A 26,897-nucleotide genomic window follows, 5' to 3' on the forward strand; every position below is an offset into this window, starting at 1 on the left:
CCCTGAATTTACTGAGATTATTTACCAATGCCAGTAACACCAGGTTTACAGCAGATCCTGGCTCATATCAGGCTAGGATATGCAAAAAGAAGTGATCCTTCCTTCCCAGAAACAATCACATTGTTCAAATGGGGCCTCTTAAGAGCTCCCAGGAGCAGGGACAAATTTAATTGGATTGTGGGAGGTGGTGCCCTTCTGGCTCATGATTTTGTTAGTAATGGTCTATATGAACTCTTAAGATCTGAGGAAAATCTCAAAATTTGGAATCAATTGTTCCTAACCTTGTCTAGGAAATGTTTTAGAACAGTCCTTTCTCTTCTAAGCATTCATTACCCTAATATGGATGAAAGCCAGAATGCCTGGCTAACATCTCTGGCTACCAGACTGAGGAGGGCAAAGCCCATAGAGTCAACAGGAACCCCAAATCCATTGGATTGAGTCAACCATGAAGGCCCCTAAACTCTGGACTCGCATGTAGTGTGCTCATTGCTTTTATGTGGTTTCAGTTTGGTTCTCCATGCCCTACAGTCAAAGATCCAACCTGACCCACAGCACAGTGTGTCTTTACCAAGAGTGTATACAACAAACTAGGCTCTTTGAATTTTCTTTTTCCAATCTTGAGGCCTTACTAGATAGGTCATACGCTGAGTTAAGAAAAACCTTCTTAATGTTTCTCAGCCTTTTGGCTAAGATTAAATGAAGAAGAACCTTTTAAACAACAAGCTTAAGATCACTTAAGTGGCTTAAGCCATCAGCCACTTTTTATACTATCTTGGGTTAGGTAATATATATACTACTACCCATTTGCAAAGGGGGAATTGGGAGCTTAAAGAAAACTTACTTTTCGGGGCTGGGAAAGTGGCTCAGTGGTAGAGTGCTTGCCTTGCATGCATGAGGCCCTGGGTTCGATTCCTCAGCACCACATAAGCAGAAAAAGCTGGAAGTGGCACTGTGGCCCAAGTGGTAGAGCACTATCCTTGAGCTGAAGAGCTGAGGGACAGCGCCCAGGCCCAGAGTTCAGGCCCCACAACCGGCAAAAAAAAACCACACTTATTTTTCAAGAAGAAAAACATTTTGGTGGTACTAGGGTTTGAACTCAGGACTGGCACTCTACCAACTTGAGCCATTCCTTGATTTTTGTGGTATTTTTAGAGACAGAGTCTCATGGATTTTTCTGCCTAGGTTGGCTTCAAACTTTGATCCTCTAGATTCCAGCCTCCTGAGCAGCTAAGATTACAAGTATAAGCTACCTGTGCTTGAAGAAAACATTTTTGGTGCTGAGGACTGATCCATGGTAAGCTTGTATTCTACCACTAAGCTACATCCCCGACTCAAAAAAAATTACATTATATATCCAATGGTTTGCTCAAAATTAAGTACACCTGTTATATTGCTTAAGACACCACCATACGGGAACCTAGGCTTGCCCAGTCTCCAAGCGAGGTCATTCTGGCTTCTTAGTCTGTGTCATAGTGACTTCTCCATTGTGGAACATCATGAAATCTGAAACTATGAGGAAGACAAAATGTGGTTGCACTGAAACTACTCCTGATTTGCTCTTTTGCCCCTAAGATAATTTTTTTAAAACCTGCTAAGGAAGCCAGGGCAGTTCCATTGGCCCAGGCAATTCCCCTTCTCAAAACATTGCAAAACTCCCCTGTAGCCACAATTGTACCCCTACATGCCAGCACAAGGAAGTAATAAACATTGTTTCAACAACCCTGAAACTGTCTCCAGGAAGGAAGGTTCTAGAAGCCTCCATTGGTAACTGCTACTTTTGTTCCAGCACATTATGCGTTCATGAAAGCCGCCTTTGGTGGGTAGGCAAGAGCAAGCCATATAGGGTAAAATCTAAACAGCCCTCGGCATGGCATTCAAGGTGCCTGCCTGCCGTCCAGCTTCACAGCCCAGCGCTCCTCACCTTGTTCCAGCCACACACTGGCTGTTCTGGTTCCCCCGTATTCTTGCCCTGGCACACCCTCTGCCTGACATGACTCAGCCTGTCCCCAAACTTCACTTGGAAAACTCCTTCCCCCATCCACCTACCCTCGTCATTTCTGTGATGAAGCAGAGTCCCTAGAGGTTAAGGCCTCTGGGGAATCATGCTTTTAAAAAGCTCCCTGGAGGATGTCAGGGCTCAGCCAGCTTTGGAAACGACAGCGTAAACATACACACACACACACACACACACACACACACACACACACACTTCCCACCACATAAATCCCACACTGCCTTCTTCTGTAGTTCTGTCCACAGAAGCTTCTGTCCATCCACAGGAGACCATGGGCAAGAGGGGGAGTGTGATGAGATCTAGCGGAAGGGAGCGGATGGCTCTGTCATCCAGCCGCCCCCTGGGCTGATGTGCAGCCTCCATGGACAAAAGGTTTGAAGCAGTAGGTGGAAGGCCCCAAGAGGTCCTTTTGATTCCCTAAGCATAAGCAATGACTCAGGCCTAGGGGACCATGTAGAGCACCAAGGAGTCCCGTTCCAGTACCCAGAAACTACACACTTGGGCACATCTAGGGTAGGTAGTTCTTACAGATGACAGCTATAAAAAGCAGATTTCTCCAGACAGCTTGGGCAGCAGATTGAACTTGTGAGGATTAGCAGTATAGTGGAGGTATGGCTTAAGGGGTAGATCATCAACCACAAGCAAAAAAGCCAAACAAGAATCTAAGGTCTTGAGTTGGAGTTCCAGTACTGGCACAAAACATGGAGAGCTAGGGACTGGGTTCTATAGCTCAGTGGAAGAATGCTTGTCTACTATGTACTAAGGCCCTGGGCTCAATCCCTGTGCTGAGGGGAACAGATGGCACAAAAACACTACCACTATCATACCATTTTATTTAATTAATTAATTTTGTCAGTGTGGGGCCTGAACTCAGGGCCTGAGCATTGTCCCTGAGCTTTTTCACTCAGGCTAGCTCTCTACCACTTGAGCCACAGCACCCCTCCCGGTTTTCTGGCGGTTGGTTGGAATCTCATGGACTTGCCTGCCTGGGTTTTGAACCACCATCCTTAGATCTCAGCCTCCTGAGTAGCTAGGATTACAGGCCTGAGCCACCGGTGCCTGGCTCATAGCATTAAACTTTAAGAGAACATTTTGCGTTTGGCTTGGGATGGCCTGAGAGTTGTGGCAGTCTTTCTTGGAGACTTGTGCCCAGGCTGTGGATGTTGCTCAGCCATGGGCCTGTGGGAGGCATCTCGGTAGCTCCTGAATTTCCTGGGTCAGCCACAGGATTGAAACTGATGTGTGCATCGGGTGAGAAGGGAAGGGGCCAGGGATCCAAGCCACACTAGGAAAACACACTTCAAAAGGCTTTTATTGGATTTCATTTCCAAAGCACAGCAAGTTCAGATGGTTTTACAAGAACCCTGAATGACTGCAGGGCTATTTTTGGCTACTATAAAACAAAACAAAACAAATCCGAACACACACACACAAACATCCCAGCGTGGGCCTGCTCACCATGAGGTCTTTGGGAGATGAACAGTTCCAAAAGGCACTGACTGGTGATATTGAGGGCTCGTGCCCCTCCTCAGGCAGCCAGCTCAGCCAAGGCTCTATCCAAGGGGTCTGTGGACCAGTACTGGTCATCCCAGCCCAGGAACCAGCCCACGAAGGAGGGAGGCTCGAAGCCCTGCTTCACAACGGTGATGGGGGTCCGCCGGTCCCGATTCGCGGGGTCCGTCTCGATATACCGCTTAGCTGCAGACACACACGGAAGAAAAGGACATTGGGGGAGTCTTACTGTGTCTCTCATCAGGACGAGGGGCCTACCCCTGCCTTGGACACCAGCATCCCTTCCAGGCAATGACACCCACATGATTTCTCTACCACGCTGCCAGGAAGACAGGAAGGGACAGGGCTGAGGGCGTAACTTCCTGTTTTGCCTAAGTTCTAAGGTCTTTACTGGAGTGTTCACTAAGTCAACTCTATTCAGCGACCCCTAGCTCTGTCTAACATGGAACCCTTGGCAAGTTCAGCCCCTGTGCATCCTGGGAACCTGTTGGGTTTTGTTTGTTTTTCCTTCCCCTGAGACACCCTCAAGGTTTTCTGTTCTTCACCACCTGCTGTGGTTTGGAAAGTAGTGAGAACTTTGTGGGGAGTGATAAGGACGTCGCTGAAGGAGACAGTGGGACTCCACCCCTTCTTGCTCTTTTTCTAAGTCCCGACCATGAGGCAAATGGATATTTTTTCTCCCCACATGATTACCCACCGTGATATTTTGCCTCATCAAAAGCAACAGGGTCCACTGACCATACACTGAAACCTCTTACATGGTGAGCCAAAATAAACTTTTGTCTTTTTCTTTTCTTTTTTTTTGCTAGGCCTAGGGCTTGAACTCTGGGCCTGCACACTGTCCCTGAGCTTTTATGCTCAAGGCTAGCACTCTACCACTTGAACCACAGCTCCACTTCCAGATTCTTTTGTAGTTTAGTAGAGATTAGGAGTCTCACTCACTTTTCCTGCCCAGGCTGGCTTCGAACCTCAATCCTCAGATCTCAGCCTCCTAAGGGGCTAGGATTACAGGTGTGACACACTGGTGCCTAGCTAAACCTTCCTTCTTTATAAGCTGATCATCTCAAGGTATTTGCTATTGTAATAGAAAGCTGACTAACACTAACTAATTGGCAGGTCTAACCATGGAGGAAGAAGTCCCCTTCCAGACTGATACCAGAAGCTTTTCCCACCAACCCACAGCCAAATTCCCACAGAGACATCAGTCCTCACCAGAAGACAAAGCTTCTGTCTTTTCTTCTTCCTGAGAATCCTTTCCAACCCAAACGAACACCTGGAGGGAAGATAAGAAATACTAAGTTCATGGAGGCCACTGACCAAATTCACAGCTGGGGGAGAAGGTTTCAGGTACCAGACAGAACAAAGCCCCAAACTCCCTTTACAAAACCCACAGACAGTGACTGGAAGAATGTGGAACAGAGATTGCAAAGTGATAACCCACTAACATGTTTTGTTTTGCTGGTCCTGGGACTTGAACTCGGGTCCTGGGCACCGTCCCTGAGTTTCTTTTGCTCAAGGCTAGCACTCTACCACTTGAAGCACAGCACCACTTCCAGCTTTCTCTAAATAGTTCATTGGAGATAAGAATCTCATACTTTTCTTCCTGGACTGGATTCATACCATGATCCTCAAATCTCAGCCTCCTGAGTAGCTAGAATTATAGGTGTGAGCCACCAATGTCTGGCTCACCAACATGTTGAATTCCAATTTGTCTTGAAAAATGGGAGAATCTGGCAATACTGAGCTTTTGCCTTGACTTGGATAAAATGGAGCAGTGGTGGTGCCTCTGATGGAGAGTCCTACTTCACCACAGACCCCACCATTCCTTCATGCATCCCCACCCCAGCCTGCTTTACCCATTACCATTGTCAACATGGTGCCATAAGACACTGAGTTGGAGATCTAGAAGTTCATGAATCATCCCTTTAAAGATGTTTGTTTGTCACATGGATGGTAAACACATTCTCATTCATTTGTTCATTCATCAAAGTACACAGAGTATGAAAAGTTATTGACATCTTATGCTACTTCACACACACACACACACAGACCCTGTGAGGACCAGACCTGGTGTCTGCCTCTGCTTCATTTTACTGCTTTGTCACTTCATCCAAAACAAAAAAAGCACTGACTCAACCAGGGGCTCTGTTACTCCTCGATGAAGGAGTGAATGAATGAGTAAATGAATGAATGCCATTCCCCTACACTGAGTCCTCCTCAACAGTCTCCCCCTAGGAGATAAAGAAGAGAGCCCAGGCCCTTCTCAGCCCGGAGAGGCACTACCAAAGCTCCAGGTGATGCGGGACAATTCACACTTGAGTGATGAGCAATTTAAAGCCAGGGCACCACTCTCCAGAGGCCACGGGGACAGACAGGCCACCTGACTGCTCGTCTGCCTTTCTCGGGCATTTTGTGTGGTTGGAGCTGCAACTGAGGAAATGGAAGCTGAGCGCGCAGAAGTGACTTGTCACAAGCCGAGGTTTTGTTTTGTTTTCTGGCAACACCTAGCGCTGCCTCTTTAATTTACCTCCTTCTGGTACCCGGTCACACAGCTGGAGGGCCTGTGGCCTCACCTTCCCTCCTTCACTCACCTGGTCCCAGGTGTCCAATAGCATCACGTCATCCGTGGCCAGGTCTTCCTGCATGAGCTCACCAGGGACCTCTTCGATCTGAGAAGAACCAATGGAAGTTAAGGCAGGAGCCGCAGAACTGCTCTACCACACTGGTCCTTCAGACCATCTCTGCTACCCCTGCTGCTCAGTATCACCCCTTTGTCCTCCGCCCCTGGGGCAAGCCAGCTCCCTAGCTGGGGAACAGGCCAGGCCAGACATCTGTACACTTACCACGAAACGTCCAATCTTGTTGGAGCAGGCAAAGAGGCGAGGAGGATGGGCGTCCATCTTCTTGTCCTTCAGCCGTGGGGATGTGCGGTAGGCTGCCTTCCCTCCCAGAGCCTCCCAGAAGCTGTCTGTGGGGGGGAGAGGAGGGAGGAAGGCCACAGGAGTTACAATGGGATGCCACTGCCCCCTAGCCTTTTCAGACCTGGAGACAAACCCTGCCCAAGCCCATGAAACCATGCTCATCCCTGCCTTCAGCTTAAACTCCCAGTGGACAGAGAGAAAAGGGGCCTGAGGGACTGTGGTGATGATGAAAGGAAGGCCCAGAGAGGGTAGGCTTGGCAGTAGACACACAGCAAGGGACAGCAGGACTGCAGGATGGGGATAATTATCCGCTCTCAACAAATGAGGAGCTCAGAGACATTAAGCAACTCACCTAAGGTCACACAGCTGATACGTGGTAAAAGCCAGGATGCAGAATATTTTCTAACTTCAATTGCCCTGTGTTTTCTACTTGATCCACACTGTCTATGCCTGCCCAGGCCACACGTGGCCATTTATATTTAAATTCCTTACAATTAAATACAATTAGAAGTCTGATTCCTCATTTTACTAGTCGCATTTCTAGTGTTCAGTCGCCATCAAAGTGGAGCTGGTTGAAACAGAACATGTCCATTCTATTGGACAGGAAGCTTCTATTGGACAGATCTGCGAGAGGCATAAATGCCTCTCTTCCCTCCTTCCATCAAACACACCATAAGGGAAAAAGAGCTGAAGAACCCACAGGAAAGGCTAAGGACTGACCCAAAGAACTTCCTGAATGATGATCAGGAAACAAAGCAGATTCAAAAGAGGAAGGAGAGATCGCTGCGGATCTGGTGTCATTACCCTGCCTCGAGTCTCTCAAGGCTTTCTAGCAAATAATCGCCTCTTCCAACCAACCTTCCTAGACTACCCACCCAGCGTCAAGCTCTCCCTTCCTTTAACGCTAGAGACCCACCCCTCACTGCCCACAGAGGCTCCTAGCTAACCCAGGACATGGCTGAGGAACTGCAGGCTCCCTGCCGCCACCCACCAGGCTCGCTTCCTTCTGCCACCTGCGTGGGCCGGGCCCGCAGCACCCTCAGGAGCTCCTGGGCCCCTGTCTTCTCAGCATCGCTGGCGCCTGTGCCCACCCAGAGATAAGCAGCGGAGGGGGTCTTCAGCACAAAGGCATCATTGGAGTTCAGGGCACCAGCTTTGGGCATTACCTGAGAAGGGAATGTCCCCAATTTATTAGAAACCAGATACAAAAAAAAAAAGCCCCAGCCCCTTCCTCACAGCCCTGGAGACCCAGAGCTGGGGCCAACCAACTTTGGCCTGGTCCCCATTGAGCCTAGAATCCACCGTGACTAACCACAGTGGTGTGGGAATCTGGGCTGGAGTGTCAAGGGTTAAGGAGAACTCTGGAGAACACTGTCCAGAAAAATGGAATCGCAGAGCTGGGAATGTGGCTCAGCCCTGGGTTCGATTCCTCAGTACCACGTAAACAGAAGAAAAAAAGCCAGAAGTGGTGCTGTGGCTCAAGTGGTACAACATTGGCTTTGAGGACAGAGAGGCTCAGGGACAGCACCCAGGCCCCAGAAAAAAAAAAAGAAAAAGAAAAGCCCGCCCCCCCGCCACTTCACCAATCTTGCCCAGGATCTGGAGCACTGCCCATGGAGCCTGACAGATTTCAGAGCTGGTGATTCCCCTTATGGTCCAGGACCCGGAATTACCTCCACGGCTCTGGTGGCTCCTGAGCTGCTGGCCCGGACTTGGAAGAGGCGGGTACTGGCAGGGGCTGTCTGCCCACCATCTCGGGAAGTGCCACCCTTGTAGATGATCATGGGCTTCCCGCCAAACAGGCTCATGAGGTGAGCGGGCTCCTTGCCCTGCACCACACGACTCTAGCGGAGAGACAGGAGAGCTGGTCAGGGGAGGGTGGACAGAGGATCAGTCCTTTTTTTTTTTTTTTTTTTTTGTCAGTCATGGGACTTGAACTCTGGGCCTAGGCGCTATCTCTCAGCTCTTCAGCTCAAGACTAGAACTCTACCACTTGAGCCATAGCACCACTTCTGGTTTTCTAGTGGTTTATTGGAGATAAGAGTCTCATGGATTTTCCTGCCTGGGCTGGCTTTGAACAGTGATCCTCAAATCTCAGCCTCCTGAGTAGCTAGGATTACAGGCGAGAGCCACCAGCTCATCAGTCCTTCTTTATGGCACTGGGCCCATCTGCCAAACAAGGCCATTACTGAGCCTGGCATGCAGCACCAGGACCCCACAGCACGCAGGCGCAGAGCAGGGGAATCAGACTTGCAGGAAGCTGAAGGTGATGCCCGGGCCTGGGGTCCCCCGGGTGTCCGTGGCTGCTCTTCCATCTCTTCCCCCCCCCGTCCCCCCCACCACTGAAGACTTCCTTCCAGTGCTGCCCCTGAGTCTGGTCCAAGAACTCAGAGAGCCCACATCTGCATAGATTCCCTTAAATGGAAGCCCAAGGACTGTCTGTGGGCATTCTTCCATAATGGTGATGTCAGGTCCAGATGTGAGGCTGGTAGAGTGGCACCAAGAGCCTTCCAGGTCTGGAGACCCCCCTGCTTGGCCAGTGGTACAGTGGGGAAGGGAGGGGTGAGAGCTGGCCAAGGCCAGTCACCTCCAGCTGCTTCTGGCTCTGCCCTTCTCATTCACATCGGAGGCCTGGCCCCAGACAGCCAAATGCAGTGACCAGCTAGGGCTGGGTCAGAGGTCAGACCCTAACCCTACCCTGCTGGTGAGAACTTGCGGCCTACCCCAATCTCTCAGGACCTTCCCCTGCAAAATGGGGCCCAAATTGTTCCTGCCAACTCTGCGGCAAGATGAGTGGGTATCTCACTTAGTACCTGGCACCCAGGCCAGCATGATTGTCAGTACACCAGCTCAGATCCAGACCAGAGTCCTGCCCAGGCCAAGGGCAACAGATATAGCAATAAACTCCAGGTCTGCTTCCCATCAACCCTGGAAGGCCTGGCCACACACATTACCAGGGTTCCTCCCAGCAGCCAGAGCTACCTTTGAAACCTGAAACCCCATTGCTGAGCTCAGATTCACCAATCAGCAAATTCCAATCCTTTCCCAGGCCAAAGTCAACACCCTCACCATCACCCCCGCGGGACCTGTCCCTACTGAACCTCAGAACATGGCCCCTCTCCCTTCTCTCTCCCTTTTCCTTCCCCACCCTGATATCCAATGTCCCTCCCACCTCAGGCTCGATGCACAGAACTCTTCCCTCTGCCTGGTTTGTGCTTTCCTTCAATCAACACCTGCCCAACTCTTACTCATCTGTTAGGCCCTACCTGTAGTGTCTCTCTGGGAAGAAGGGAGGTCTGGGATTTATGACTTTCTACTTCACATATATTATATAAAGAAGGAGCCTTCTGTGTCAGGGATGGCTCTAAATGCTTTACATATGAATGTAATGAGTGCTTAGTCCTGTAAGCGGGGTAGGAGGGGTGGGGGGAATATTATCCCTATTTGGAGGACACAGAAGTGTCCAGAGGTGAAGGGAGGATTCAAACCCAAGAAGGCTGTCTCCACATCCATCCTCTTAATGGCCTGGCCAGGCTGCCCACCCTACTACCCGATCCGGAAGTGTATTACCATTCTGCAGGCTGCTCACATCACAGGATGTGATGATGCATTCTTACTCAATGTCTCTTCATTGACTGGAAAGCCCATCTGGATCATCATGGCTGCAGCCATGATGTCTAGCACATAGAAGCCCTGCAATGTGGATGGATGGATGGATGGATGGATGGATGGATGGATGGATGGATGGATGGATGGATGGGTGGATGGGTGGATGGATGGGTGGATGGATGGATGGATGCGTGAACAGATGAATGGATGGGTGGGTGGATGGGTGGATGAATGGATGGATGGATGGACAGATGAATGGATGGGTGGGTGGATGGGTGGATGAATGGATGGATGGATGGATGGATGGACAGATGGATGGATGGGTGGGTGGACGGTGGATGGGTGGATGGATGGATGGATGGATGGATGGATGGATGGATTGATAAGGCCCAGGCTACATCTCAGAGTGGCAGTGGACTGGCTCACCTGGACAGGGGTACCTCCCAGCTCCTGATCCAGCTGAGCACTCAAGATGGCAGACGCAGCAACCTCATCCTGGGTAGACTGGGCGCCCTGCCTGAAAGAGGGAGTGAGACAAAGCACTGAGGTTTGTACAGAGTCCAGAGTCTGAGAAAACACCATCCGCATGATGCAATGGAGATGGGGATAGAGATGGAGAGCCAGAGCCAGGAGCCAAACCAGCGATCTCAGCTGGGCCTCCTGTCTTCTCACTTAGATCCCAGTACAGCAGATTTCCCTATCCTAAATGGGCCCCATGGGTCTGCCAGCCATGACAGGTGCTCAGACACCCAACTGTGGGATGTACAAAAGTAGCCAGGACATTTCTCTGCACAGAAAGACAGAAAATAAGCTGAGTGGCGGTGGCTCACGTCTGTAATCCTAGATACTCAGGAGGCAGAGATCTGAGGATTGTGGTTCATAGCCAGCCAGGACAGGAAAGTCCATGAGACTTATCTCCAATTAATCACCAAAAAAATCCAGAAATGTGGGGCTGGGAAGGTGGCCTCAGTGGTAGAGCACTTTCCTTGCAAGCCTGAGGCCCTGGATTCGATTCCTCTGTACCACATAAGCAAAAAGAAAAAAAAAGCCAGAAGTGGTGCTGTGGCTCAAGTGGTAGAGCGCTAGCCTTGAGCTGAAGAGCTGAGGGACAGTGCTCAGGCCCAGAGTTCAGGCCCCACGACCGGACCCAAAAAAAAAAAAAATCCAGAAATGAAGCTGTGGCTCACTTGAGTGAATGTACCAGCCTTCAGTGAAAAAAGGTATAAGGGACAGCACCTAGGCCTTGAGTTCAAGCCCCAGCTGGCACGTGCGCACGCATGCACACACACACACACACACACACACACACACACACACAGCAAGAAGGAAGAAAGGATTCTTATTATTTCAAATCAAAAGTTTAAAAAAGAAAAAAAATCCCATAGTTAATAATCAGACAGGGAAGCTGTGTAGTAAGAAAAATACAATTAAAAATTTTTTTAGTGCTGGGGCTTGAATCCAAGGTCTCACATAAACATCCATTGAGCTACAGCCCCAGTACCCAAACACAGATTGAAAGTATAACAAGACACCACTGTATAAACTATCAAGTTGATGAACATCCAAAAGCACGAGAACACAGTCCGCTGGTGTGGGTTTAGGAGAGACTCTCACAAGGAGAGGGTGGAGATGTGAACTGCCACAAGTACTGTCAAGGGAAATCAGTGCAATCTATCAAAATGTCAAGTTCCTGGACTCTGACCCCAGCAATCCCTGGGACATAAGCCTGGAGGAACTTTCCCTAAACATTCCCCATGTTTGCTTAAGGTTATTAAAGTCTGTGGTGCCTATAACAGCTCAACCCAAGTCTGTACAGCAGCATCAACCCAAGTATGTCCCAGCAGGAAACTTGGTAAATAAAGCACACAAAGGAATGTTATACAGCTGCTGACAAAAACTAAAACAAGGAAGCTGTCTACATAATGACCTCGACTGGCCTCCAGCCAGAACTTAGCCAAAAAATAAAGGAGCAACAAGGCACTGGTGGCTCACACCTGTAATCCTGGCTACTCAGTGCAGGCAGAAAAGTCCATGAGACTTTATTTCCAATTAATCAGTAAAATGCCAGACTAGAGATGTGGCTCAAGTGGTAGAGTGTCAGCTGAGCACAGGCTTGAAGCCTTTAGTTCAAGCCCTAGTACCAGCATAAAACAAATACATACATACAAATATACATATATACATATATACGGGAGAGATGGAAAGGGGAAGGAAGGAAGGAAGGAAGGAAAGAAGGAAGGGAGGAGGAAGGGAGGGAGGGAGGAAGGGAGGGAGGGACTATAGTGAACCATCTTTTGTGCAAACAAGGAAGAGAATTAGGAACAATGAGTCATATTTGCTTGCATTTGCATGCAGCATTGCTGGAAGGGCATCTAGGAAGTCTGAAAAGTTTTGACCCATGTAGGAAAGGAGAATAAGAGTTTTCAGTAGCACCTTTTTATTCTGTTGTGATTTGAGATTGTTTTTGAATTATATCCTGCTTTAGAAGAATTAAAGATTTTTATTGATATATGTAACAATTGTACATATTGTGGGGTAGGGAAAAATAATTTAATTTTTAAAACCTATATAGGAAGTGGAATTGTGGCTGCACTAGCTTGTAGAGCACTAGCCTTCAGAAAAAACAACAACAACAACTAAGCTCAGGGACAGTACCCAGGCCCTGAGTCCAAACCCCAGGACTAGCACACACAAAAAAGACAATTAAAGGGATAAACTTATACAGTGCTTCACATAGATTTTGTGCGAGATGTTGTATTGGTTTGCTTATTTCTAACAGACCACCTCTCCCATAATAGACATGGTGCATTTCTATATGAGGAGGTTAAAAACTATTTGAAGGTGGGAGGTGAAAGTAGGAGGATGGAGGACTGAGGTTCAAGGCCAGGCCCAGCAAAAGTTAGTGACACCCTATCTCAAGAACAAGCTAGGTGTAGTGATACATGTATGCTGTAATTCCCAATACTCAGCAGTCAGAGATAGGAAGATCACTCAGGGTCGGCCAGAGCAGAACTAAAAGCAAGGGAGCTGCCTAGAAAGCACCAAGTCCTGAGTTCAAATGCCAGTACTGCCAGAAGAGGAGGAGAAGCAAAGAAAGGGGAAGGGAGGGGAGGGAAGGGAAAGGAAAGGCAAGGGGAAGGGGAAGGGAAGGTCACTTAGAAACCTCATAGGCACTGCCTATGAATGAGAACTATTCCCAGGAGAGCATGGGTGTCCTACCTCCCCTGATGCCCCACTAACTCCACTCCCTCTCCTCCCCAGCAAGGATCCCTACGTTCCCCCAACACACTGAAGGCCCATGTTCTCACCAGTTGTAGATGATCTGTCCCTGGCGGCCACCGTGGCGATAGTTGTACAGAATGATGTAGCTGTCGCCACCATAGAACTGCCCGTAGGTGGAAGGGTCCACAGCCACTTTGTCGGAACCTTCGATTCTCCAGATCTGTCAGGGCAGGGCAGAGCTGGGGTCAGACACTGTGTCCACCCCCTCCCCACCTCAGCCAGACAGAACCCACAGCGGGGTGACAGGATAGCTTTGCCTAGGTGATTCCATTTGGGCTCAGCCAGATGTTCAAGATAAACCTCCAGTGGCTCACGCCTGTAATCCTAGCTACTCAGGAGGCTCAGATCTGAGGATCATGGTTCAAAGCCAGACGGGCTTTGAACCCTTATCTCCAATTAACCACCAGAAAGCCAGAAGTGGCGCTGTGGCTCAAGTGGTAGAGCGCTCGCCTTGAGCTGAAGAGCCGAGGGACAGCACCCAGGCCCAGAGTTCAAGCCCCATGACTAACAAAAACAAAAACAAAAAGCCTCCTCAATCATGGAGCCCCCCAGAGGCAAAGCTGGGACCCACTCTCAATGTTCCTACTCTGGCTTTATCACACATGCCCCTGTCCCATTCTGCACTCTCCCTGGGGAGCTCCTGATGAATCCAGCCCAGTGAAGGCTAGGGACTAGACTCAGTCAATCTCAAACTCCAGCCGCTTAGAGAGACTAAGAATCCCTGAGGCTGGCTGGCAGTCTCTGCAGAACTCTGAAGACCTGACTTGTTCCAAGTGGTCAAGAGGCTCTGCTGCGCCACCTGGTGGCAAAGTAGAGACACTGACTCCCCAGATGAAGGAATCATCAGAATCTCATCAATCAGCAGTGGAAGACAGAGAAACAGCCTCCAGGAGTAGAGATGGTGCAGTGACCAGGGGGTGTCTGGGAATGATCGAGGGACAAAGTGGCCAGGACACAGCCCGGCCTCCCCGGGCCCCCAGGGCTACCTGTTTCTGGCCTGTGCCATCATCATCCATGCCGTGCTGGGCGGCCATGGCGGTGGAGGTATGCAGGGTGGCAGCATCAAAAGGCACGCGCTCCACGTTGGCGATGTGGCTGGAGAGATAGGCCAAGCCCGGGCCGTCTGTCTGGTCCGGGTCCCTCCAGTTTTTAAAGAACTGCTTGAACAGTGGGGTCTCCCCGCCCTCAGGCAGAACTGAAACCTGGGAAGGAAGCAGGGAGGGGCACGATATACCCAGATGACCCCAAAAAGGGCATCAGGGGAACCCCAAGGGTCCGGTCCACGTGTAGATCTCCCTCCCACCCAGCCCTCCGCTGCCCTCGCTTCGCCTCCAAGACATACCTGGGTCTGCCGGGGGTAGTTCATCTTGGAGATGAAGTCAGACGCTGTTTTGAGGGCAGCCTTCCTCTCCTCCGTGTTTGCCTGCTTACCTGGGGGCCGCCACACAGGGATGGGGGGAGGAGGAGGGCATTAGGAGTCTGAGCTGAACTGAGGACTCCCAGGTGCCTGTCTGGGGTCGTGGCTGATGATCCCGATCACCATAACCACTGGGTTCCTTTACTGATGCGGATTTCATGTCATCCACACAACAGTCTCAGGGGATAAAAGTGGGGCTTCTGGGGTCACAGGGAGCTTTGGGGGTTGCCCAAGGCCACGTGGCAGGTGGGAAGCTACGATTCAGACTCTGCCCCATGGACTGAGAAGCCTGCACATGGCGGAAGCCAAGGGCTCCTCCCCACTGCACAGGCAACTTTGTCCCAACCCCGAGAACCTCCCAGCTCCAGGTGAGCTCCTGGGTCACCTGTCAGCGCCCAGATGTCTCAAGACCCAGGTTCAAGAGCCCAGAGTATATAAATTGTAACCACTGCACTGCACATGTTTGATAATGTTCTCCCCACCCCCCCACCCCTCCATCCTCTTTCCAGAACTGGTCTCAGAGCACCTTGGGAGGACCTTCACGATCCTCTCGGAACACCTCTGGGACTCTAAGTGACCTCTAAGAGCCTCCCATAAATATTCTGCATGCGCCAGGCACTGTGGCAGACACCATGTAGTCCCAACCGCTTGAGAGGCAAAGTAGGAGGATGGTAGTCAGAAGAGGGCCTGGCAAAAGTGTGAGACCCACCTGGACACACAAACTTTGAAAAGCAAAAGGGCTGAAGGCATTCCTTCAATGGTATAGCACTGGCCTAGCAAATAAGAGGCCCTGAGTTAAATCCCCAATACTGATGTGTTTGTTTTTTTTCATCTGCAAAAAATTCCATACAACTCTAGCATGAGATTGCTCAACAGAAACCACATCACCTTCATGAATGGCTCTAGTGTACAGCTAGATGAGATTGCTCAACAGAAACCACATCACCTTCGTGAATGGCTCTAGTGGGCAGCTAGATGGCGCAAGTCCTACTGCTAGCATTATCCTATCCAATTCGGCCCAGAGAGGGTGCGTTGAGTGCCCAAGATCACCCATCAAGTTGACTGCAACAGCTAGGGTGTGACCTTAGACCCCCGATTTCCATGGTACCCACTCAGGTGCTTGCCACACTCTTCCCTCTCCGGCACGGAGTGTGCAAGCCATTGGGATTCCCACCTAAGCTCTCCACACCCAGGTAGGACTTCTGCTTCATCCTCACTACCTTTCCAGACGAAGATCTTCCCGTCCCTGCCGTGGTCCAGGATGAAGCAGTCCTCGGACCTCAGGGCCCCCTGGGCAAAGGGGTTCTCATCCGCCACCAGGGAGACAGACATGGTGCCTGCGCCATTGGAGACCTAAGAGGGTGGATAGAGGGAGGCGCACGTGAGTGTCTGGAGCACTGTAGGAACACCCAGGGGACTGGGGAGGGGAGGGGAGAGAGAGGGAGGGGAGGGGAGGGAGAAGAAGGGAGAGGAGGGGAGGGTAGAAAAGGGGAGGGAGAGGAGGGGATAGAGAGGAGGGGAGGGAAGAGAAGGAGAGGAGGGAAGAGGAAGGGAAGGAGGGGAGAGGAGGAGAGTGAGAGGAGAGGAGGGAGAAGAGGGGAGGGAGAGGAAGAGAGGAGGGGAGGGTAAGGAAGGGGAAGAAAGGAGGGGAAGGAAGGGAAGGAGAGAAGGGGGAAGAGAGGAGAGGAGGGGAGGGAGAGGAGGAGGAGGAAGGAAGAAGGAGGGACAGGAGGGAGCGTAAAGCGAGGAAGGGAGGGGAGAAGAGGAGGAGGAAGGAAAGGATGGGGGAAGGAAGGGCAGGAGAGAGGAGGGAAGGGGAAGGGGGAAGGGGAGGGGAGAGCTTGGTGGATCCCATGTGTAAGCACAGCCTACATGTGTCTATCACTCACATTCTTCCTGCAGGAAGGCAATGGGAATGCATGGCACCCATAGGATGAGAACTGGAAGCCCCTCCCTCCATACACTTCCCAGGCCCCACAGCACTGCGGGGCGGGAGGAGGCGGGGCCTGTCCTGACCCCACGCCCAGAGGCTCACCTTGTACAGCTTGGCCAGCTTGCGGTTGGCGGCGTCCTCCTTGGCTGTGTCCTCTGTGCCTTCAGGCAGAGCTGGCTTGGGGCCCAGCACCTGCAGAAGGTGGAGAGGTGGGAGAGCAGCGGGTCATGGGTCTGCAGGGTTCTCTGGGAGCTCCCTGGCGGCCAACAGCCATGTGGAAAGACTCCCCAGGGCCCTCAAGGGGCAGGCTGTCCCTCCATGACAGTTCTGTGCGTTCCCAGGCTTCCTGCATGTGGCACTCACCAGATCTGCCTGTCAGACCCCTGCTCCCTGCCATCCGTCCCCAGGACTGCCCTTCACAAGGTCCCCTGCTTGCACCACAGCTGACTGGCTCTCCTGTGGCCCAGATGCCGTCATACTGCATCCTGGCACCCATGACTGAATGCACATTCACATCTCCACGCTAGGCCTGTCTGGCCTTACCAGCCCAGCTGCTGGGGTCCACATTCCTCTTCTCCACAAAATCACCCCACTGCTCTTTCTGGTATCACCCCCTCCCCCTGCAGGCAAATGGAGGCTAGCAACCCTGGCTTGCCTCTATGGACTCCGCCTCAGAGCACAATGGCTGACAACCTCATCACCCTATTGAGTCCTTGACAAATCTACCACAGATGATCAGAGAGGCGCTGGACTTCAGCTAGCCCCAGGGGCTGCTGGGAGATGGTCTCTCCCAGCTCTCCTTCAGAGCTCACACTCCCAGCATGCACCCGGGCTTCTCACTGGGCTCTTGGGGAAGTGTGATCTCCCAGCAATGCCAGGCCCTGTGGAACTATTTCCTCCCGTTCATCACAGGAGGCAGGCAGAAGCAGCCTGCCCTCTGCCCCTGCCCTTGTGGCCGTCAGTGGGTACCTGCAGCATCTCCTGAGGCTCAGCACCTTCCTCAGACACGTGAACCTGGGCCCGGCCACTCCTCTCGTTGTCCCGAATACCCTTGGACACCTGTGTGGCCTTCAGTCTTTCAAATCGGTTGCTGTTGGAACCGCACCACTGGTAGATGTTCTGGAAGACAGACACGAGGAAGTCATGCCCTGGCCCTCTGACATGCCCTGTCCAGCTCATGCCAAGGAGGATGCTGGAGGGGGGGAGGGACGGACACACTATGGTCTGTGCTCACCCAGGAGAGGGCTGGCAGGGCCACACAGGTGTTACCAAGTACAGTGAGTGTGGCCCGCCCATCAGAGAACAGGGCTATGCAGTATTTCCTCCCCCCCCCTACATTGTAACTTCATCTAGTTGTGTCACTCATATACACACAAAAAAGAGTACTGCTAGGTATCTCCTCCAAGTTTGGTGGTCATTGTGATCAAGGTGGGAGGAAATTTCACAGGGTCAGGTCACTTGAGATACTGAGGCCGTGCTTGAGGGAGCGGGTTGATTCTGTTACAATGTAAGCTCACCCCCTGGGTTTTGTGCCATTTACACACTTTTCACTGCTCACCCTTTCTACTTCTGCTGGGGGATGAAGCAGTACAGAGCCCTCACCAGACACAGTGGCCAGACCTTGCATTTCCTAGACTCCAGAACTATAAGCTAAATGAACTTCTTTGGTTTATAAATTGTCCAGGTATTCTGCTATAGCAACAGAGATTGGATGGAGACACCTGCCAGTGGGAAGATAACTTGGTACCAGCACTTTGGAAAGCCACTTGGCTGTAGGTACTAAGGCTCAGTCTTCCTACACCCTCAGAGCCAGCAATCTTGCTCTGAGAGACAGAGCAGAAGCACAGTCTACCTAGAGACCGGTGGAAGGTTGTCCTGAGGAGCCCAAACCAGAGCCCACCCCAAGTGCTCAGCAGCAGCAAAAAAAAAAGGTAAATCAGTTGAAAGTTAGGAAGCAGAGAGAACAGGTGACCTATAAGTCAAGACAGAGATACAGACGAACCTCAGGAATGCAAGGTGCTGCGAAAGGATGCAGACACAAAATGGCGAGTGTTTGGGTATGTGGAAGAGTCAGAAGCAGGCAAAACAAACCCATGTTGTTGAGAGTTTTCTGGATAATGCCCTCCCTGGGGAAGCACGGGGACTGGAAGCAGGTAATAAGGACTGCGGATGTTTGTTTCTTTTCCTTTTTTTTCTTGATTCCCCCCGGGGGAGGGGGAGGAGATGTTCCACCATTCCTACAAGTGCCAATGCCAGCCGTGGGTGGAACCAGCTTCTATTCCAACTCCTAATTTCAAATCTCTATTTAATATAAAGACTATATGATATAATTTATACATAATATATAAATATAGTTACATAAAACACCTTTATTTAAATGTGTTATATAGTCATATATTTAATACAAATATATGTGTCTATAATATACAAATGTAATTAAAATATATAATATATAATTATTAATGTGTACTCAGATGGAGGACACATTTAGATATTAAACTGGTAAGAATAGATACTAAACTTGAGCCGGGCACTGGTGGCTCACGCCTGTAATCCTAGCTACTCAGGAGGCTGAGATCTGAGGATCGAGGTTCAAAGCCAGCCGGGGCAGGAGAGACCGTGAGACTCCTATCTCCAATAAACCACCAGAAAACCGGAAGTGGCGCTGTAGCTCAATGGTAGAGCACTCGCCTTGAGCTGAAGAGCTGAAGGACAGCGCCCAGGCCCAGAGTTCGACCGACCAAAAAAAAAAAAAAATAGATACTAAACTTGATCTTAGCGAAAAGGCTGAGAAGGGGTAAGCGATGTTTCTTAATCTGGTGTTACATGCCAGGGTTTGCTTTGTGAAATCAGTAGAGGTATACACTCAAGATTATTCTAAAGCCAAGCCTGGTCACGGACACTGGTTATCTAGCACTGGGGAGGCTGAAGCAGGAGGATAGTGAGTTTATGGGCCAGCTTGGGCTATATAGTGACTTCAAGGCTAGGTTGGGTTACATCAGTGTGAGATCTTGTCTCATAAAAAAAAAAAGAAAAGGAGAGAGAGAGAGAGCTTACACTAAATCAATATGAACACTATTCAACTATGCATATGAGTTTGGGGTGCAATGTCTGGCTATAGCCATTTGCAGGTTCATGTTCAAAGGGACCTGTAAGGCTTGCATGTTACAAAGCATCAGTATCAGTCAGGCCTGGGGTATTATCATGTACCAGCTACATTATAATACATGTGCAACATACACACACGTGTCTCCGCTTGTTTGTGTGGGAGTGTACTGATCATAGTACACAGTATTCATGTCTGCGCCTGCCAAGCAAGAGCCTACAGGGCAGAGGAGGTTATGTGTCCATCAAAGCCTCAGTTCACCACACAGTGAGGTGGACTTCAGGTCTGTGGTTTGTCCCACCCATGTCCACACATCTATTCACCAGTGTGTCAGGCCTGAGCTCTGGAGCCCTCAGGAAAGGGTAGGCAGGACTCACATTGCCCATGTCCAGAATGAAGCAATCGCCATTGTTGAAGCTGTCCCAGGACACAGGCACTTCTGTGGCACGGACCACACGCCGCCCTTTGACCTGGAAGAGTCTCTGCACCACCACCTCATTAGGTACCACGTGCTTGAACCCTGAGGCCACTCCTCCTTCCTGTTGGGTCAAGAGAACAGCATTAATCCAGTGATGGAGAAAGGGCATAGGATAGAGCAATGGCCTTCCAACAGCAGATAGATGGCCAGTCACAAACCTGACCATTCCAATTGTCCAGTTTAAGGCTGGGACAGCCTTACGGCCATTACAGGAAGGAAAACGGGTCCGAAAAGGAACAATTTTTTTCCCAAGTGAATACTGCTAAGAGTATTAGATTCCCTACAGACTGAATCCCACTGAATCTCATAATCTACTCAAAAGTGACCCCAGGAGCCACTTTCCTGGGTCAAAGAACAGCAAATATTCTCTTTCACAATCAGCATTCTTCTACACTCCTATTTAATTTTGTTTTCCTCAAGATATTCCTCAGATCACAAAGGCTCAATGGCTATGGGCGTATGTATCATCACATAAAATGTTTATCAAAGAGAACTCCAAGAAATGGAAACAGGAGGATTTTTGGTATTTTGCTTTTTTTTTCCCCCCTCTCTCCTCTGTTGCTGGTTTGTTGGGTTTTTTTTTTTTTTTAATCTCTGTACCTTTAGTCTTATAAGTCTACGTAAGTGATTTGGGGAGGGTAAAGGGAGCACAGAAATCGCGGGACAGAGGGTGAACATGTCACTAGACACTATGCTAAAAACGACCTATACAACTAATGGGGGAGGGGGGTGGGAGGGAAAAATGGAGAGAGCGAGGGAAGGGGTGGCACTGTTCAAAAATAAATGTACTGAGACTGGGAAGGTGGCTCAGTGGTAGAGCGCTTGCCTTGCATGCCTGAGGCCCTGGGTTCGATTCCTCAGCACCACATAAGCAAAAAGAAAAATGCCGGAATGGTGCTGTGGCTCAAGTGGTAGAGCACTAGCCTTGAGCTGAAGAGCGAAGGGACAGCGCCCAGGCCCAGAGTTCAGACCAACGACCAGACCCCCCCCAAAAAAAAATAAATAAAATAAATGTACTCATTACCTGACTTGTGTAACTATAACCCCACTGGTATATCACCTTTACAATAAAAAAATATATATTCCTCAGGGTTCCATGATCAAAGTGTAGGGAATACTAGGACTTGAACTCAGGGGCTAGGTGCTGTCCCTGAATTTTCTGTTTTATTTGTTTGTTTGTCTCAAGCTAGCACTCTACCACTTGAACCACAGCTCTGCTTCTGACTTTTTGGTGGTTAACTGGAGCTAAGAGTCTTACAGACTTTCCTGCCTCAGCTAGCTTTGAACTGGGATCCTCAGCTTTCAGCCTCCTGGGTAGCTAGAATTACAGGCATGAGCCACTGGTGCCCCGCAGCTTGCTTTTTCTTGTATACAGAATCACCCAGTCTTATGATGAAGAACCACTTTCAAGACCACATCCTGTGCTAACAGCTCCAGTGTTTGGCAAACCCCACTTTTGGGAAATGTTAGAAGCTGAGCACCCCCTGGTGTCCCTTCTTGGTATGACCACAAAACTTTTCAATATTTCCTATAGCTGAGCAGAGTGGTTGCACGCTATGTCCAGGGCCCTTGGGTCACTCGGTATCAAGGACCTCGTGTGACTGCCACTCTTGACTTGCCCACCCACACCTAAGAGGCCACCAGTAACTTTCCCATCACTGGAAGAATTGAGTTTGGGTACTAGGGTGTAGGGCCAGGGGCCTAGGGGACTGGGTGTAGCAGATGCCTGAGAACTGGTACAGTACAGAGGCAGGAAGGCTCAGAGAGACTGCTGGGAAATGGGTAAAGTACAGCAGCCTGCACAGAAAATCAGCCACCCAGTCTTCATTTGTGGGAGGACTATGGGGTACTACTGGCTGAGCATCCTCTGGGCATCATCTGAGCATCATCTACTGCGGTCCACGTGCCATGCGGTCCCCACTGCTGACCCGGGAGGTGGAGGGCTCTCACTGCCCCACTTCTAGGCAATGCATGGCGGTTCAGAGAGGTGAAGCATGTTTAGGCTCCCCACGAGTTGCAACAGCTCTGAGTTTCACCCCAAGTTCTATCTTCTGGGTCAGCTTTATCATCCATCAGCTTAAGCACTGATAGACTCCACTCTGCTGGGTCTCAAAAACCTTTCCTAAAGAGTGGGTGCTCAGGGCTGGGAATGTAGCTTTCATGCCTAGCATGCATGAAACTCTAGGTTCGATTCCTCAGTACCACATATAGAAAAAGCTGGAACTGATGCTGTGGTTCAAGTGGTAGAGTGCTAGCCTTGAACAAAAGAAGCTCAGGGACAGTGCACGGGCCCTCAGTTCAAGCCCCAGGACATGCAAAAATTAAAAGTGGGTGCTTAAGGGACCCACAGATCATTTCTGCCAATTCTTTAGAGACAAGGAATGAGGCACTAGGCAGAAACAAAGCTCATTCACTTGTTTTCCTATACCCCTGAAATATCTGACATGTTCAAATATTTAGAAATGGAAACTTATGAAAGAAAAAAATGTTGCTTTTATGTCATTTAGCTCTGCTATTAATTCTTCCCTTAGAACTTTTGTTTTATTTTAGTTTGTGAAAATACTATACAGAGGGTTACAATTACATGGGCAAGGTAATGAGTACATTTCTTACGAAGCATTGTTGCCTCCTCCTTTGTTTCCCCTTATCATCCCTTCCCATATCCCCCCCCCAAACTTTTTTATTCTCATCCTTTATTTTCTTCCTGTATCTATAAAATAAAAGAATACTTAAGCCAGACACCAAATGGCTCACACCTGTAATTCTAGCAACTCAGGAGGCTGAGATCTGAGAATCACAGTTTGAAGCAAGTCTGGGCAGGAAAGTCCACGAGACTCTTATCTCCAATTAACCACCAAAATGCTGGAAGTGGAGGTATGGCTCAAGTGACAGAGTACTAGCAATGAGTGAAAAGGCTAAGGGACAGCACTTAAACCCTGAGTTCAAGTCTCAGAATAGAAAGAAGGAAAGAAAGAGAGAGAGAGAGGGAGAGAGAGAGAGGGAGGGAGGGAGGGAGGGAGGGAGGGAAAGAAAGAGAAAGAGAGAGAAAGAGAGAAAGAGAGAGGAGGAAAGGAAGGAAGAAGGGAAGGAAGAAGGGAAGGAAGGGGGAAATAGAAGGAGGAAGGGAGGGGGAGAAGGAATGAAGTAAGGAAGGAAAGGAGAGAGAAGGGGGAGGAAGGGAGAAGGAAGAGAGAAAGAAGAAAGAAAGGAAAAAATACAAGAGAGAAAGAAAATGGGAGAAATGGGAGAGAAAAGGTTCCCATGACTGCATCTCCAATTGTTCTTCAAGCCGGGGCTCCTAGGACTATGCCAGGCCCAGATTCTACTTGAACAAAGGGTTTCAAGTAACCCAGCCCCAGAGGGACCCCAGAGTTTGTGGGAAGATGGAGGGGAAGAGCTTCTAGAGGGATGGGGAGAAGATCAAGGGATTCTGAACCATCTCAGGGCAGTGCCTTAAGAAGTGGGGTAGGGGGAGGAGTCTCAGAACAAGAGGGGTCAGACCCCAAACCAGAGGCTTCCTAGAGGTTCCTGACCCCTTCCTGCCCCTTCTCACACTCCAGGGTCAGACGTGGCTCCCAGGAAGAGGCTTTCACAGGAACAAGTCTTGCATAACAAGCCCTGCTCCTCCGGATCTATAATTGATGAGGACACCAGGGCTGAGAGCCTTGGGCTGGGCCTGCCAGGTGCGGGGGCGGCCAGAGGACTCGCAGAAGGTGGTAAACAGGACTGGCCTTGAACTTCACCTTTCCACCATGCCAGTACCTTTCAGGACTGAAGTCCCAAATCTGGGGCCTGATAGAGATCCCACTCTCTAGGGCCCTCCTCTCTTCCCCAATCATCCCTAAGAATGTCAAGAAAAATCATCTCAGGGCATGGGAGGAAATGCTAGATGCCATCTGAACCAAGGTGGGAAGTTCAGGGAACCCTGAAATGTCCACTCTGAACCAGCTCTGAGTTAGACTCTTCACCTCTGAGTTTGATTCCCAATTCTGTTTTGTTTTTTTGTTTTGGGTCCAGTTGCGGGCCTGAACTCTGGGCCTGGGTGCTGACCCTCAGCTCTTCAGCTCAAGGCTAGAGTGCTCTACCACTTGAGCCACAGCGCCACTTCCAGCTTTTTTTTTTCCTGCTTATGAGGTGCTGAGGAATCGAACCCAGGGCCTCATGCATGCAAGGCAAGTGCTCTACCACTGAGCCACCTTCCCAGCCCTGATTCCCAATTCTGTCACTTGCTAGCTGAGTGGCCTTGAGCAAGTTGTTTAACATCTCTGGACCTTACCGTACTTATTTTAAAAATGGTACAAACACTAGTAGCTATCAATCACATAGGGTAAAATGAATTAGATAGTAAAATACTTGGAAGAACTGGCTGTCATCCTAGTTACTCAGAAGGCCAAGATCTGAGGATCACAGTTCAAAGTTAGACAGGGAACAAAAAAAGACCATGAGGCTGGGCGCTGGTGGCTCATGCCTGTAATCCTAGCTATTCAGGAGGCTGAGATCTGAGGATCACGGTTCAAAGCCAGCCCGGGCAGGAAAGTCCGTGAGACTCTTATCTCCAATAAACCACTAGAAAACCGGAAGTGGCACTGTGGCTCAAGTGGTAGAGTGCTCGCCTTGAGCTGAAGAGTGCAGGGACAGTGCCCAAGCCCAGAGTTCAAGCCCCATGACCAACCAAAAAAAAAAAAAAAAAGGCCATGAGACTCTTATCTCCGACTAACCATCAAAAAGCCAGAAACATATGGCTCCAGTGGTAGAGTGCTGGCCCCGAGTGAAAAAGCCAAGCAAGAGCACGAAGCCCTAAGTTCAAGCTCCAGGACTGGACACACACAGGACCATTGCTCCAAAAAATCCCTGGCACAGTTAGAGCAATGTAAGCGTTCGGTGTTAAGAACCTTCTGCGGGCTAGATTTAGGGAGCCTCAGCCTGTAATGAGAATGAATCGAGACAGTAGCAAGGGCTTCCTGTGTGGTTGTGATTCTTATCATCTTTATTTATTCTCACAAACCTGGGGGACGAGCCTGTCACCTGCTCTTCAGCACTGGCAGATCTGGGGAAATGCTCCTTTGTCCTAGAGAACTTTCATATTTGTGACTATATCAGACTCGTGCTGAGCTAGCCCCTAAGGCACAGATGACTAGGCACAGAGTTGAGTACACTCCTCCTAGTCTCTGAACCCCTCAGAGGAGACCTGCCACACTCCGCACGCAAGGGATGCCACCTATCACCCACCTTGCTTTAGGTGGTCACCCTGTGCTTGGCTCAGAGCCTAAGAGAGTGAAGGCCGCACAAGCCTGGGTTTGAAGCAATCTCCGTCAATTACTGGTCTCAGGTCTCCTTATCCGTAAAATGGGCACCACTAGCCTATGATGTGAGGGCAACCAGAAGGTCTAAATAAGACAACGCATGTCCTCAGTGCAGAGCCAGCTTTGCTGCAGCAACTCTAAGCAGGCATCGCTGAGATGGGGACTTGAAACTGTAGAATGAATAACAGGTGGAGGGGAGGAGGGTGGGCCTTGCTGAGAGTCTCACAGGTGTCAGGAATGGCCTTAGTACCTGTGTCCTGGTCTGGCTGGAACCTCTCCAAGCACTCTCCCATTTCCTGTCCTGGGGATTGGGAAAAGACCCAGTCCTTCTCCTGTCCAGGGGCCTGGCTCCCCACCTTCCCACCTCTCCTTCTTCAGGGTCCAGGAGTGGCTATGGCTGTGCAGCTCAGTAGCAGGAGCTCTGCATGGTAAGCTGGCAGACATTCCCTGGGCAGATGCCAGGGAAGCCAGGCCAGGTTGCCTGGCCAAACCCAGGCCACACCCTGCATTTGCTATCTGCGTCTCATGAATACTCGCCCATCATTCAGTCTCTGCTTCACCTGAGAAAGATAAAGTCACGGCCCTGTAGACACAGAAGATCTTAGACCCAGAGAGGCAGTGACCGCTCTCATAGTACGCAGCTCTGAGAGAGAGCATGGCATACATGGGTGACATACACAAGGCTTTGATCTCACTCTAGAACTCTCCAGGAAGGGCAATGGTGGTTTCATGGGAAGAATGAGAAGAAAAAAAAAAAAAAAGAGGAACCTAGCTTTGTAAATCCAAGCCATCCCTGAGCCCTTCAAGAAACTAAGTTCCACATGAGGCATTTCTCAGCTGTTCCTTCAACAAATCCTCCCCAGCCCTGCAGGGCAGGTACAACTGGCTCTCTGGGAACTTGGAGGAGGTGGGGGAGGAAAGGCAGGCTCTTAGGGATATCAAGCTGCTTGTGGGGCTGCGGGTCACACATTCCCAGCTGTCTGGGGCTCCTAGCATGGCTTTGCTCAGCCTCACTTGGCTGGGGGCCTAGGGAAAGAGGTCTGTCTTGGCCCAACTCCTAAGAGTTCAAGTTCAAGGGGGAGTCTAGTGAGCAGAAGAGAAATGAGACTAAAAACATCTTATCACCTGGGTGCTGGTGACTCACGCCTGTCATCCTAGCTACTGAGGAGGCTGAGATCTGAGGATTGTGGTTCGAAGGCAGCTCTGACAAGAAAGTCTGTGAGTGGCTCAAGTGACAGAGTACTAGCTAGCCTTGAACAAAAGAAACTCAGGATCAGAACTACAGGGTACCAGGTAAAATGGTTGGTTTCCACTAATGGCTG

General features: G+C 50.1%; 1 protein-coding gene across 3 annotated transcripts in view; it reads right to left on the reverse strand.

The window, feature by feature from the left end:
• Positions 1-3,306: 3,306 nt before the first annotated feature.
• Gsn (gelsolin) overlaps positions 3,307-26,897 on the reverse strand; it is a 58,921-nt gene continuing 35,330 nt past the window's right edge. For all 3 annotated transcript variants that reach the window (XM_013030152.1, XM_013030151.1, XM_013030150.1), the window contains 14 exons: positions 20,172-20,333; positions 17,658-17,807; positions 16,791-16,880; positions 15,976-16,108; positions 14,681-14,769; positions 14,325-14,540; positions 13,365-13,498; positions 10,483-10,573; positions 8,121-8,291; positions 7,439-7,613; positions 6,370-6,494; positions 6,118-6,195; positions 4,739-4,799; positions 3,307-3,712 (listed from right to left, as the gene is read on the reverse strand). In XM_013030152.1, the coding sequence (XP_012885606.1) occupies positions 3,543-3,712; positions 4,739-4,799; positions 6,118-6,195; positions 6,370-6,494; positions 7,439-7,613; positions 8,121-8,291; positions 10,483-10,573; positions 13,365-13,498; positions 14,325-14,540; positions 14,681-14,769; positions 15,976-16,108; positions 16,791-16,880; positions 17,658-17,807; positions 20,172-20,333 (1,845 nt within the window). In that variant the 3' untranslated portion in view covers positions 3,307-3,542. The remainder of the gene's footprint in view (positions 3,713-4,738; positions 4,800-6,117; positions 6,196-6,369; positions 6,495-7,438; positions 7,614-8,120; positions 8,292-10,482; positions 10,574-13,364; positions 13,499-14,324; positions 14,541-14,680; positions 14,770-15,975; positions 16,109-16,790; positions 16,881-17,657; positions 17,808-20,171; positions 20,334-26,897) is intronic.

Source organism: Dipodomys ordii, unplaced genomic scaffold, assembly GCF_000151885.1.
Source record: "Dipodomys ordii isolate 6190 unplaced genomic scaffold, Dord_2.0 Scaffold127, whole genome shotgun sequence".
NCBI lineage: Eukaryota > Metazoa > Chordata > Mammalia > Rodentia > Heteromyidae > Dipodomys > Dipodomys ordii.